Consider the following 15,150-nt stretch of genomic DNA (forward strand, 5'->3'; position numbering starts at 1 on the left):
TTTACATGCCTAATTCTAAGTCCTTGTTTCTTAATCAGGCAGTCTTCTAGGATACTGGAGAATAGTACATCAGAGTTGGGATGCTTGGATAGGAGCCTCTGCTGAGGAATAGTTAATAGCCACAATAGCGAGTATTTGAGGTCCATCTTAATTGTTTAAGATAAGGGATGATGGTGATAGCCCAGGTAACTGAGTTGACCTATATAACAGTGTGAAAGCTTTCTGAATATTATTACCTTTTTTTGTGAATGGTCATATGGAATCTATTTGTAGTAAAAGTGGTCAACTCTTCATTAATTAGCAGGTTTAGTTAAGAGATATACTTCAACACAACTTTTTCTCCATACTGAAGATCAATGATAAAGGCTATTCTCTGACATAGCCACATGGCCATTTAAAGTAGAAAATCAACTCTTAATATGTAAAGCAAAACTCTTTTAGGGAAACTTTTTTCTAGACTGGGCTGCTGACTAAGGCAGGTTGAATGTATAGAGAAGGGAATCTACCTATTTACCACCTAAAAATTCAGTCTTTTTTATCTGTTTGACCTTGTGAAATTAGAGTGTCCTGCTTTATAACCTTAAATCCAAAAGTCAAGAAGATAATGGAGCTTAGGTTCTTCAGACATAAAAATTATACCCTAATTTTAATAATGGTGCTTATGGTAAGCCTCAACTGGTAACTTAGTATCAACTTTTCGTTTGATAACATTATATTTAGAGTTACTTTATTTTGATGTTAATCAGCTTAACAATAACCCACAACCTTCGGATCAACTTAAAGTTACTTTATTTTGAAAGAATTGGACCATGTGGGTCAGATGTCTGAATATTCTTAATAGTACAAGATTCTGCTTTTTAAGTATTTACATTTCTAACAAGGCATTTGGTAATATCTATATGTATAAAATCTTGTTGGGCTTTTTTTCTTAATTAGGATGTGTGAAAATTCTACTGAGACATTGGTATGAATACATAATCAAGAATCTTTACTAACCTCAACCCCTGAATACTTGTAATATATTCTAGGACAATTGAGTAACTGTTATCATATTATTTATAGTGGAAGTAGTGTCAGCTGCTCATTTATGAAAACTTATGAATTACTAACCAATCTCTATTTTTCCTCTGGACAGCTGGAATGTTCTGAAGAACTAGGTGACCTTGTGAAATCTGTGGACCCTACATTGGCACTTAGTGTGTACCTAAGGGCTAATGTCCCAAATAAAGTCATTCAGTGCTTTGCAGAAACTGGTCAAGTTCAGAAGATTGTTTTGTATGCTAAAAAAGTGAGTTCAATGAAACAAATTCTCAACAAAAAAATTCATTAAAACATTAAAGAGAAATTAGCCTGTAGAAACTCTAAATGACTTTAATAGTGAATATCCTTAAATTTTTAGTTACTGGGAAAAGTATAAAAGCCTTATTTTAGTCCCACATAGAATTATACTTATTAAAAAATAGAGAGTTACTCTTATACAGTTTGCTAGAATTTAAAATATCAGGACATGCTTAACCTGTTAGAAAAAAAAACTTTTTAAAATAGTCATTCATCAAAAATGAAGTAGCCTATTATAAAAATTTACAGCTATTTAATCATCTATTTGCCTAATATAAACCAAGATCAAACTGGACATCTTAAAACTGAAAATGTACTTCCATCAGTAGTTCTATATTAGTTCTATATTAGTTCTATATTAGTAAGATTCTGTTGCAGAAAAACAACCTTTAAATTATATAAAAAGGAAACTTTGTGGTGGGGTTTAAATTTTTATCTATTTGTAGGTTGGATACACTCCAGATTGGATCTTTCTGCTGAGAAATGTCATGCGTATCAGTCCAGATCAGGGACAGCAGTTTGCTCAAATGTTAGTTCAGGATGAAGAACCTCTTGCTGATATCACACAGGTAAAGAAATGAAAATGTACTGGTAGAAGTTGATTTAAATAGAGAATGTGGGGATTTGAGTTTAAACAATTTGGAGAAGAATGGGTTAATCATTTAATTTCTAGAGATTAAAGCTTTGTCTTATATACATAGACAGAAAAAAGCAAGTTGCAGACAAATGGATAGTATGGTACCATCTATATACGGGTTTTTTTTTAAATCCTCACCAGAGAACATGCTTTCATTGATTTGAGACACACACACACACACACACACACACACACACACATCAATGTGAGAAACACTGGTTGGTTGCCTCCCATATGCACCCTGACTAGGGATTGAACCCACAATCCAGGCATGTTCCCTGACTGGGAATCAAACCTGTAATCCTTTTGGTGCTTGGGATGACGTTCCAACCAACTGAGCCACCTGGTCAGGGCTATACATTCAGTTTTAAAACAAACAAAATGGACTTCTTGTTTAGAGATGTATAGGTAAATATATGAAAAATGTAGGGGAATAATAGTTGTTTTTTACCAGAACTAAAAGTAACTCCATAAAACAAAAATAGTTCTTTTTTTACTCTCACCTGAGGACATTTTTTCCATTGCTTTTCAGAGAAAATGGAAGTGTGGGGGGAGAGAAACATTGATGTCACAGAGACACATACACTGATTGCCTCCCACACTCGCCCCGCCAGGTACATGCCCTTAACCGGGAATCAAACCTGTGACTGACATTCTAACCACTCAACACTCAGGCCAGAGCTTTCTTTTTTAAAAATTTGATTTGAGAGAGAGAAAGAGACAGAAACAGAGAGACATCGATTTGTTTGACTTACTATGTATTCATTGGCTGATTCATATATGTGTCCTGACCAGGGATCAAACTCACAACCTTGGCATATTGAGATGATGCTCTAAACCCGTCGCCAACAAACTACGGCTCTTTGGCGCCTTGAGTGTAGCTCTTCCACAAAATACCACGGAATCGAGCCCACAACCCAAGCATGTGTCCCTGACCAGAATTGAACCAAGGACCCGTCAGTCTGCAGGGTCCACTGAGCCAAACTGGCTAGGGCCCAGAAATTTTTTTTTTTTTTTTTAAAGTAAAAATTTTATTATTGAAATGATTCTCATGATACTTTTAAAAATAGTCAATGCTGCCCGACCAGCAATGGCTCAGTGATTGAACATCAACCAATGAACCAGGAAGTCATGGTTCAATTCCCAGACTGGGCACATGCCCAGGTTTCTGGCTCAATTTCCAGCAGGACAGAAATTTGTTTTTAAATTATGAAGTTAAACTGTCCAAATAACATTTTTTAAGTCTGGGGTTTGTTTGGTCTGGCAATTTTTTATATGTAAAACAAATGAGATGATGTTTAATTTCCTTTCATTTACATATTATCAACAGTATCATAAAGCCACTTTTAAACATCTCAGCATTCTTTAAATCTTTTTGCAGATTGTGGATGTCTTTATGGAATACAATCTGATTCAGCAGTGCACTGCATTCTTGCTTGATGCCCTGAAGAATAATCGCCCGTCTGAAGGTCCTTTACAGACGAGGCTGCTTGAGATGAACCTTATGCATGCACCTCAGGTATATGTGTTCACACTTTTAAGGTGTTTTCAACACTGTTTTAGTATTTACTCATTGCTTCTTAGATTGTTATTTGAAGCAACTGAGATGACTATTCTTTAAGGAAATTTACTTAGTGACCCTTTGTATTTTCTCCTCTTTATGAATTAGATGTTGGATCTTTATATGTAACCTGGATGTAGAATTACAGATATAAATGGGCTGGTAAACTAAACTTGTCCTGTTTGTGGTTTTTCAGGTTGCAGATGCTATCCTAGGGAATCAGATGTTCACGCATTATGACCGGGCTCATATTGCTCAGCTGTGTGAAAAGGCTGGCCTCCTGCAACGTGCATTGGAACACTTCACTGATTTATATGATATTAAGCGTGCAGTTGTTCACACCCATCTTCTTAACCCTGAGGTATTTCATCTTCTTACCTAATGGGTGGTCTTAGATATGATTGAACGGTATACTGAAAATGTGTTTGTGGTACTGAGTGATGATAATTTCATATCACCATTAGGTTCAGTTTTATTTCATTTATATACTTGCTTATTTATTTATTTTGTCTTCTAGTGGCTAGTGAATTATTTTGGATCCTTATCAGTAGAAGACTCCCTAGAGTGCCTCAGGGCCATGCTGTCTGCCAATATTCGCCAAAATCTGCAGATCTGTGTTCAAGTGGCTTCTAAGTATCATGAACAACTGTTAACTCAGTCTCTGATTGAACTGTTTGAATCTTTCAAAAGTTTTGAAGGTAATTAGGAATTTGAATTGTTTTTTAATTAAGATAACCAAGAGGGGTATTATTATGTTCACAGGCTATTAGAAATTTTGTCTCCCCAAGCTTAATTTTTATGGGACAATTTTAAGTTTTATCATGCGATAGATGTTGTCGAGTATCTTTTATGTTAGATTCTAGGGATCTGCAGTGAACAGATTGCTTGCATATTTTATAGATGAAATAAAAGCAGAATTTATAGATGAAATAAAAGCAGGCTTTGTAATAATTGTGTAAAACGAAAATACTAGTGACTAGTGATCAGGTATAATAAATTTTCATGCTATGTTGTTTGACTCTTATAATGGCAAATGTTTCTAACCAAGGATGTTTTGTGACTTGTCATTATATTCAGCTGGTTTGTGTAGCTTCAGCACCTCAGACCTTTTGGGCTGGATAACTTATGGTGGGCGGGTGTATGTAGGATTCTTAGCAACATCTCTGGCTTCTACTCACTAGGTGCCAGTGTGGTTCAGCGCCACCAGTTGTGACACAAAAATGTCTCCAGACATTGCCAAATGTCTCCTGGGAAGAAAATCACCCCCAGTTGAAAACCACTGCTGTACTGAGTACTAATGTAATCACTGTTGGGTGGCTCTTGGGTTCATTAGATAAACTTCTGGTCCCAGTTACCTTTTCTTCCTCTTTTTGTAGTATTGCTCTAGACAGAAGGAATAAGATTTCTACTAGTTTTCTGTTTCTGTATGTTAACTATGCACTAAATTTATACTACTTTATTCGGTACAGTAACCACTAGCCACATACAGCTATTTAAATTTGAAGAAATTAAAATGAATATAATTAAAAATTTAGTTCTTCAGTCACACTAGCCACATTTCAAGTGCTTGATAGCCACACGTGGTTAGTGGCTATTGTATTGACAGCACTGCATTAAATTCTCTTCAAACTACTTTTGTATGTTTCCTATTAACTGCCTATGGAAAAACACCTGCTATAAGGGTCTTCGTTTAAAACTTGTCATATGGAATATGATGTGATAATTAGTTTGGTATTAAGTAGCTGCCTCCTATTTCTCTGTTATTAGAAAACATTGGGTTGAATTTTCTATTGTTGTTGTTTTAAGTATATTTTTATTGATTTCAGAAAGGAAAGGAAAGGAAAAGAAAGGAAAGGGAGAGAGAGAGAGAGAGAAACATTAATGATGAGAGAGATGAAGCCCATAGCCTGGGCATATGCCCTAACCAGAAATCGAACCATTACCTCCTGGTTCATAGGTCGATGCTAAACCACTGAGCACGCTGGCCATGCTCAATTTTCTGTTTGTTTGTTTTGTTCAAGATTAAGGTGCAAATCCCTTTATTGAACTAATTACTAGATTAACTCATATTCTTATGGAGTTTTTTGAGCAACCAGTTTTTACTTGGGAGTGTTGAGTATGTGTTTATTTTTTATAAAATTGAAATAACATGTTTTTTAATTGCTTAAATATTATACAGTTCTGTTATTCTTAAAAGTGCACCTGTACTTAATTTCAATTATCTGTTTTTTAAGGTCTCTTTTATTTTCTGGGATCCATTGTTAACTTTAGTCAGGACCCAGATGTGCACTTTAAATATATTCAGGCAGCTTGCAAGACTGGGCAGATCAAAGAAGTAGAAAGAATCTGCCGAGAAAGCAACTGCTACGATCCTGAGCGAGTCAAGAATTTTCTCAAGGTAAGTGATTTTGAGTAATGCAGTTTCTGGTTGGGTTGAAGATCAGCAGTTCTGCAAGGGTTTGGTTAGTTTAAAAAAAAAAGTTCCCCTAAATGTAAAATTCTTAACATTCTGAAATCATGTGCTGAATTATTTCTTCCAAATTTAATACTTTGTGGTTTCCTTTGAAATAGGGAAGGAAATTGGTAAGTAATACTTAAGAATTACTCCATCTATTTAAAAGAAGAAAAAAATTGCACTATCTTAAAGATGTCCTTTCTTTCACTTTGAAAATGATTTTAGACATTTGGTGTCATTTTAGAATATCATTTAGTCTCCTTTTGAATATTACAATCATTTGCCTTTAGTGTCATTTTAAGGAGTCTCTACTGCATATATAAAAGGTTTATTTCTGTCATCAAATTAGCCTGACTCTGGAAACTAAATATTAATCATGTGTAATTCATAAATTGAGAGTAAGAGTAAACAGAAAACCTCAGATTTGTGACACAGGAATTTAGTTCTAGAAAAGAAAAAACTGCCTATGTTGAAGTGAAGAGTAATGGTTTAAAGATTCTTAGCTCTTTAAAGTATACCTGAGGGCAGTTAATGTTGTTTAAAGTTCTACTTAACTTTACCTTTATTCTCATTCCTACTTGTTACTTTTACAGGAAAATAAAACTTTAAAATGTTAGTTGCCTCTAAAATTCAGGAAGACTATAGAACAGTTTATCCCTCTAAACATTTATTTATAAATATGAAATGACTCCAGAACAATATAAAGTTCTTGAACATTTTTTTTTGTCTTTTGGAAGAATTTTAGATTGAAACTAAAACCAAAATGTTTAATGTATAATTCAGTAGAAAAAATAGGTTTTTCCTATGCCTATACTGTCACCACAGTTGTATTAGCTGATAGGGCTCTAGGTTAAATACCCCCAAACCTTAGGGGTTTCAGTAATGAGATAGTCGAAGTAACCCTGTATTATAGATTAAAAAATAAACTTTCCCCAAAATATATAACTTTATAATTTAATGTCTTAACCATTATAAATAGTCTGAGTGCCCTGGCTAGTATGATGTGTTTGAACTAAAGACATTCTGGTGTCAAAAAAACTCCAAATAAGAAATAAGATAAGATGCTTTATGCTTGGCTAGTGTACCCCTAACACTGGTTCAGTTCCTCATTTGATTGTCAGGACTGTTTCCTTTTTTAAAAATACTACCAGATTCTTAAGCTGATTTCTTTTTGTTTTTATTAAGCTCACAGCTTTTATGCTTCAGTCTCAATTTCTTTAGCATTGAATATTAATATTTGACTTATGAAATATATATATATATATATATATATATATATATACACATACACACACATATATATATATATATATATATATATATATATATATATATATATATATAAATAAAGCAAGACTAAAATATTATGTTCTTAAACTTCAAAAAACTTACCTGGATACTGAGATGGTGCAGCCTTAAGTTGCTTAGTCTATGAGATCTAATTAGATGATGATTCCCATTCCACATTTGTAAATTGGTTGTAAGCCTGATAGAGTAGGGGCATGGATATGGATATTACAGGCTTTTGAACCAGTCAAACCTGGTTTAAATTCCATTTCTATCTATTACGTCGACCTGTTACCTTAACCAAATTAACTCAGCCTTGGTTTCTTCAACCACAAGTTTTTCTCAACTACCTCCATAGGCCTTAAGTGTTCAGGTTATAACAGTTGTAAATAAACTGTGTTGGTGGGCCTTGCAAATAAGGTAGTGCCAGCCTACATGTGAAAAACAATAATTCAAATTTTGTTTCTTTTCGTTTTTGAGTTATTCCTGACTCCTTGAAGGAATTTTAATTTCAGTCTGAGTTAGTGTGTCTTATCTTGAAATAATCTGAGATAGGAACTCAATACTAAGATGCTACTATTGTATCCAGCCTTTCATCCTAGTAGTGAGAATGAACATATTAAAACATTTTATTTCCTTTTCTTATTGACCAATAGTATGGTAGCAGCAATGCTACATCTCATCATCACTGCTAGTAAGCTTTGAGGTACTAGCCATATGATAATTGACTGGTGGTATATGTAAACTCTGTGGTAATAAGAAAAATACTTCTCTGAAGCTGATCTTGAACATTCCAATGCCAATTATATGCTAGCCACCAGAAATACAAAGATTGTTAGAATATGGCTTCCCATGTACAGTAACCAGTTAGCAAGAAGAAATGATGATATTAGCATCATTTGGCTCATGCCCTAAGTTTTTGTAGAATTATAGATCTCCATACAAGCATGGAACTGTTCTCCAGATCCATGATCTGCTTCTTGCTACTTTTAATCTTCTGTCAATTTTCCTTTCCTGGTTTGGTTGACCTACACTGACTTGCTTGCTGTTTCTGGCACTCCCCCAGCCCTCTCCTGCCACGGTCTTTGCTTGTACTCCTTTCCGCTTTTCTGACCTTTGTGACCTAAGTCCTAACGTTCTTTAAGATTTCTCATCAGATGTCATGAGAAAGGATGTCTCAGATGACCCTAGCCTAACCTTACCTTCCCCATATTCTGCTTTTTTAAAAAATAACTCTTAACAGCCGGGACCGGTTTGGCTCAGTGGATAGAGCGTCGGCATGCAGACTGAAAGGTCCCAGGTTCGATTCCCGTCAAGGGCATGTACCTTGGTTGTGGGCACATCCCCAGTGGGGGGTGTGCAAGAGGCAGCTGATCGATGATTCTCTCTCATCGATGTTTCTAACTCTCTGTCCCTCTCAATTCCTCTCTGTTAAAAGTCAATAAAATATATTTAAAAAAAAAATAATAACACTTAACAGTATTGCCTCTTCCCACTACAGTGTAAGCCCTTTGAGGGAATGCTTACTTTGTTCCCTGCTATATTTCCAGTGTATAAGTACAGTGTCTGGTCCCTGGGTACTCAGTAAATATTAGTTAAATGAGTAACTTCATGTTTATGACAACCTCTGAATGTTCATAGAATTTTAATTTTTATCTTAAAATCTTTTACCATAATAGCTAGAGGGTAAACTTTTAAATAATTTAAAATGTTAATAGCATTACTTACATGTATGAAATCATCTGCAAATTTAGGCAATCAATAAAGTATCCATTCTAGATTTTTGCCTATTTTTTCAATCTTAAGTGTTTGGGAGGGAAGAGGCATAGATAAAGTATGTTTGTCTTTGCCAGCAGAAAAGTAAACACGCATGAGAATAGAATACCTAAGTAATCTTAGATTACTTGCAAGTGTGTTTTCTCCCTAAATGATAAAATAAAAGTACATAATATTTTATTTGTATTTTAAACAGGATAAAGAAGATTAGTATGACCCACTAACTTTTTGATGTTTATTTAATAGGAAAAACTTAGCTTATTTTTTAAAAACATATTTTATTGATTTTTTACAGAGAGGAAGAGAGAGAGGGATAGAGAGTTAGAAACATCGATGAGAGAGAATCATCGATCAGCTACCCCTTGCACACCCCCTACTGGGGATGTGCCTGCAACCAAGGTACATGCCCTTAACTGGAATCGAACCCAGGACCTTTCAGTCCCCAGGCCAACGCTCTATCCACTGAGCCAAACCGGTTTCGGCAAAACTTAGCTTATTGAAATCTTTACATAAGTAGATCAAACACTCTTTCTAGAGATGATTATGGCAGCTATTTAGTATAGTTTCCATGCTGTTAAATTACTTGCTTTAGACCAGGGGTGAGGTGAGGAACCTTTTTTCCCCGCCAAGGGCCATTTGGATATTTATAACATCATTCAAGGGCCATACAAAATTATCGACTTAAAATTAGTCTGCTATACTGTATTTGGTTGAACATTTCATTAACTCACCCCTCTTGCCTTGGAAGGGCCATACCAAATGATTTCTCAGGTCTTATATGGCCCAAGAGCCAGATGTTCCCCACCCCTGCTTTAGACTTTCTTTAATGTGTGAAAAGTCTGCAGTTGACTTCCACTTCAGATTTACAGCCTTTCCTCCCCTCCCTCTCTTCCCTCCATCCCCACCCCCTGCCCTCCACTGTGTAACCTGCTTCAGTGCCTGCAGCCTGTGGGTAGAGGCCAGGCAATGATTCAAAGCCACAGTTTGCTCTGCCATGGGGCACTATGAAAGACCCAGGGGTACAGGCCTATCATAAATCCAAACCCATGCATGCCTTTTTGATTTTCTATTCGGGATTTCTCATGACTCCCAGATGTGGTTTTGTGTTCTGTGAACACTTCATAAACTAATCTTCAAATTATTTATAACTAGTAGCCCTGCACACAAATCTGTGTGCCAGTAGGTTGCTGCTGCCCTCCTGTAGCTCTCTGCCCGCTGTCCTGCCCTGCCCTGTAGCTCTGCAGCCCGCTTGTAATTCGCTGCCTCGCCCCCCCTTCCCCCGCCCCCTCCATGATCTGGTCCTTAAGCTGCCCGACATTACACCTCAGGGCAGGGCGTAACGAATAATTAGCATATTCCTCTCCTATTATATAGGATTGGGTGACTGATATGTTTTAGACTTAGGTATTATTTTGTTCTAACCTTGCAAATAGTGTTCTTAGTGGCTGTCATTGGGGAAAGTCCTATTCTACTTAGTTCTACTTCCTTAGCAGATTTTCATAGACAGATCATATATTGAGCAATGTTTCACTGTGTGTAAATGAATTCCTGATGGAAACTGTTGTTTTTTGTGCTTTACCTATGTCTGTGGAATGTAACAGGACATGTTTCAGGTAAATGTCCAATACAGGTCTTATCTCCTGTCTGTGACATCTATGTCAATCTATAAAGTAGGATTATAGCTTGGTATTTGTAATGATAAAAGCAGTAGGCAATTTAAAGATGTCTTTCTTTACATGTTTTCTTTTTCTTAACTTTTTTCTTATTATACAAGATGTGGTGTTTAATTCATGGCTGTCACCATCATGTTGCTCCTTGTAGGCTTTACTGTAACAGAATGGTAGAGGCTGGCCATATAGAATGGAATTAGGGAGGGGTGAAAAAAGTCATTAGTTTGAAACAAGTAAAAGCCATTTATGTCAACATTTTGACAATGTGACTATTGGTCTTAAATAACTCAATTCTATTTTATTAATCATTAATGAAAGTCCTGCTGTGATGATTTTATATCCCGAATGCCAGTGGTGGCTCACTAATCTTAATTTGTTACTTTTTTTGGTCAAGGGTATGTATGGGAAGGACCTGGTTATTTTGCTATGGATCTAAGTATTGATTAATAAAAAATTACTGAAAATGGTACGCTTTCTTCAGCAATTGGGAATTTCTTTAGAACAGCCAGGTTTATATGATCCTCTCCCACTGGTATAAAACAGAGATCCTCATATTTTACATAGATTTGATATCTCACAGAAGAAGGAAATTAAGGTTTCTTTTTGTTCTTTTTTCCCCCCAGGAAGCGAAGCTAACAGATCAGTTACCACTCATCATTGTGTGTGATCGATTTGACTTTGTCCATGATTTGGTGCTGTACTTATATAGAAATAATCTTCAAAAGTATATAGAGATATATGTACAAAAGGTAAGTAATACTTAGATAACCTAAAAATTAAATCTCATTGTAGATTTTATATTTCACTCTGGAAATCTTCACCCTTTTAAAACTGTGGTCTGCTACAGTGGCTCTCAGAATGTTTTCCTACCCAAATCCTTCTTTGATTAAAATTTTATTGATACTTGCATGCCAAGTGTATAAAACAGATCAGAACTGCTGTAGTTTGAAAAAGTTGGATGGCCAATGCCCTCCTTACTTGGTAGCACCTGAAGTGTCTGTGTACAGGCCATAGACTCCAAAGCACAGTTTTAAAAGCATCTTAAATATAGATACAAAAAACACCTTCTAACTCTAAAAACAGAAAGACAGTTTTGCTATAGTGGACTTAATGTGTTAAAAATTCTGTTAGCATTTTTGGACTTAATTTATCCTTTGGAATAATGCTGAGATAATTCATTAACCAAGCCAGACTTCCGGCTAAATTCCTCAGTCTAGTTGCCAAGTTAGACTGTTTATTATTGAACTTTTAAAACTGAGCTTAAAAGAGAGGGAAATTTTTTATTTTTTAAAGCTCATTTTTGCTTATCATATTAGACATTCTTCAAATTTTTTTAACCCTTAGGTGAATCCGAGTCGACTTCCTGTGGTTATTGGAGGATTACTTGATGTTGATTGCTCTGAAGATGTCATTAAAAACTTAATTCTTGTTGTAAGAGGTCAATTTTCTACTGATGAGCTTGTTGCTGAGGTTGAAAAAAGAAACAGGTGTAGTACTGTTTAACCTTCATAACTGGGATAAATAAGTCTCTCTTAGCCTGGTAGTGAATAAAAATATAACTTGTCAGTTGTTGAAAAAATAAATGGACCATAATTCCCTGGAAACAACCAATTTAGAAGTGATAGGCTAACTGCAGCGTTAATTTACAGAAAAACTTTCCTGAAACATTGCAGCTATCGTACAAAAAATCTTTTAACCTGGTTAGTCACTTGTGTTGCATATTTATAATTAGAGCTACAAGGGTTGACTTTGTATATGCTTTTAATGTAAACTATGTGAAAAACCTCTTTTTAGTTAGGTATAACACTGAATTTGCTAACTACCCTGTTTCCCCTAAAATAAGACAGTGTCTTATATTAATTTTTTCTCCCAAAGATGCGCTAGGTCTTATTTTCAGGGGATGTCTTATTTTTCCATGAAGAAGAATACGGTACACATTTATTGTTAAATGAAAATAAAGGAAATTTATTACCTGTATACGGTATGCTAGTATGGTAGTTGTCAACACAAACCAGACAAACTGTGAATCCTACAGTCTCAAGAATTTACTCATTTATTCAATGACAATCATGTCATCATCTTCTGGAACATCATCATAACAATCCAATTCCTGAATTTCCTGGTGAATTTCTTATGACTCCATTTCTTTCAGAATCAGTGGACCAAATCTCTCATGTTTAGCCTGGGGGGGGGGGGGGGGCCTCATTTTCGGGGGGATGCCTTATATTTCACTAAGAAGGAAACCTGTAAGTAGGTATTATTTTCGGAGGATGTCTTATTTTTGGTGAAACAAGGAAGTTCTTAAATAAATTAGTTTCAAGAATAATGAGAAAAGAGTTCCCTATTAACTCTAGGTTAATTTTTTTTTTTAATCTTAATATTAAATGAGGAGAACATGGTGATGTAAGTATTTACATGAATTTGATAGCCAAAATAATGGCCTACTGCTCTTTCTCTGGGAGTTTTTGAAATTTAATCCATTGAAACAAACTATAGCTTAATGAAACCATGACCTCTGGTGGAGTGACCATACAGCTGCTAGAATGATTAAGCCAGAGCTTCTAAAGATACTACATTTTGTTCCTAGTGTATATTTAGGATGCTGTCTCTTCTTGGCTGTAGGTAATATATGTTAATTGTGTTAAAATTGAGAGAAACCTCAGATAATCTGGCCTATTTTTTTATACCATGTCCTAGCTCACTCCTAAACAAAATTAGCCAAAGTCTAGATATTTTCTCCAGTATAAAATAGAACAACTTAGCCCTAGCCGGTTTGGCTTGGTAGATAGACTGTCGACCTGCAGACTAAAGGGTCCCAGATTCGCTTCCGGTCAAGGGCACGTGCCTGGGTTGCAGGCTCCATCTACAGTTGGGGGGGGGGGGGGGGGGCGTGCAGGAGGCATCCAAACAATTATTCTCTCTCATCAATTATGTTTCTATCTCGCCCTCTTCCTTCCTCTCTGAAATCAATAAAAACAACAGTTTAGGAATCTATAATCTCTTTTTTCTATATCATACATTCTCTCAGCCTACCTGTTGGTTGGGAGAATATAGTCTTACATACCTTCTGTGTAATCTCGGACAAATCATTTAACCACTTCTGAGTCTTATTTCCCGATTTATAATAGGGTTGTTGAGAATAGAAAATAATGTATGAGAAAGCACATTATTTAAATAGTTAGCATGTTAAGAGTTTGTTATTTATAATACAATATGTGTACATGTGTTTGTTTTTATTAGGTTGAAACTGCTTCTGCCTTGGCTAGAGGCCAGGATTCATGAGGGCTGTGAGGAGCCTGCTACTCACAATGCGTTAGCCAAAATCTACATAGACAGTAATAACAACCCAGAGAGATTTCTTCGTGAAAATCCTTATTATGACAGTCGTGTTGTTGGAAAATATTGTGAGAAGAGAGATCCACATCTGGCCTGTGTGGCTTATGAGCGTGGCCAGTGTGACCTGGAACTTATTAATGTGAGTACTGCTAGCTGAACGTGTAGAAGGAAGGATGCATTTTATTTATTTATTTACTCTAACAAAGGTAGGTTTTATTAAGAAGGCTGCATTAAAAAATCCTATATAATAAAACCCTAATATGCAAATTGACTGAACGACTGGTTGCTATGGCACTCACTAACCATCAGGGGGCAGACACTCAACACAGTAGCTTCCCTTTGGTGGTCATCGCACTCCCACAGGGGGAGCGCTGCTCAGCCAGAAGCCAGACTCATGGCTGGTGAGTGCAGTGGCGGTGGCCAGGAGCCTCTCCCACCTGGAGGTGGGTGGTAAGGAGTGAGGGATCCCAGACCGCCAGAGGGATGTTCTGAGTGCGGCTGGTGGACATCCCCTGAGGGGTCCCAGACTGGGAGAAAGTGCAGACCGGGCTGAGGGCTACCCCTGACCCCTCAGTGCACGAATGTTGTACACCAGGCCTCTAGTGTGTTATATAATGTCAGGTTAGTGAATTTTGAGAGTTTCAGAGTAGTTTTAAGTAGTTAAGACAGAGTCATTTTTGGAAGATGTGATTGAAAAAATTTTTTGTTTGCCCATGATTGTGAATTTAAAGTGGCCTAAATGGTAGATCAAATCTGTTTTCACTTATTAACGTTAACTGCACTAGTGTTATCGCTTGTGTTCTTATATCTTCTCACATACATACACAGAATGCTTACATCTCCCTCCCCCCTTTGTAAAAATTTTTAAAATTTATCTGATTTTGAGAGTTACAGATTTCCCCCCCATTGCTCCCTCTCCATCTGGTTTCCACACCACTGTAGGCATTCTCCGCACCATTGTCTGTGTTCACGGTCTATGTTCCTGCATACATCTTTTAAACGTATGGTAAAGCTGCATGCATTATGGCCTGTACCTCTGCAGAGTATATTTCCTAAGAAGGATATTTTCTTTCATAAATACATAGAAACG

General features: G+C 36.2%; 1 protein-coding gene across 2 annotated transcripts in view; it reads left to right on the plus strand.

The window, feature by feature from the left end:
* Nucleotides 1-15,150, plus strand: part of CLTC (clathrin heavy chain) — a 68,352-nt gene that overhangs the window by 37,513 nt on the left and 15,689 nt on the right. For both annotated transcript variants that reach the window (XM_084861647.1, XM_084861648.1), the window contains exons 9-17: nt 1,136-1,288; nt 1,785-1,907; nt 3,357-3,494; nt 3,733-3,897; nt 4,054-4,234; nt 5,771-5,934; nt 11,348-11,473; nt 12,069-12,211; nt 13,965-14,199. In XM_084861647.1, coding sequence (XP_084717773.1) covers nt 1,136-1,288; nt 1,785-1,907; nt 3,357-3,494; nt 3,733-3,897; nt 4,054-4,234; nt 5,771-5,934; nt 11,348-11,473; nt 12,069-12,211; nt 13,965-14,199 — 1,428 coding nt within the window. The remainder of the gene's footprint in view (nt 1-1,135; nt 1,289-1,784; nt 1,908-3,356; nt 3,495-3,732; nt 3,898-4,053; nt 4,235-5,770; nt 5,935-11,347; nt 11,474-12,068; nt 12,212-13,964; nt 14,200-15,150) is intronic.

Source organism: Pipistrellus hanaki, assembly GCF_964339955.1.
Source record: "Pipistrellus hanaki genome assembly, chromosome: 16".
In the NCBI taxonomy this organism is placed as follows: Eukaryota; Metazoa; Chordata; class Mammalia; order Chiroptera; family Vespertilionidae; genus Pipistrellus; species Pipistrellus hanaki.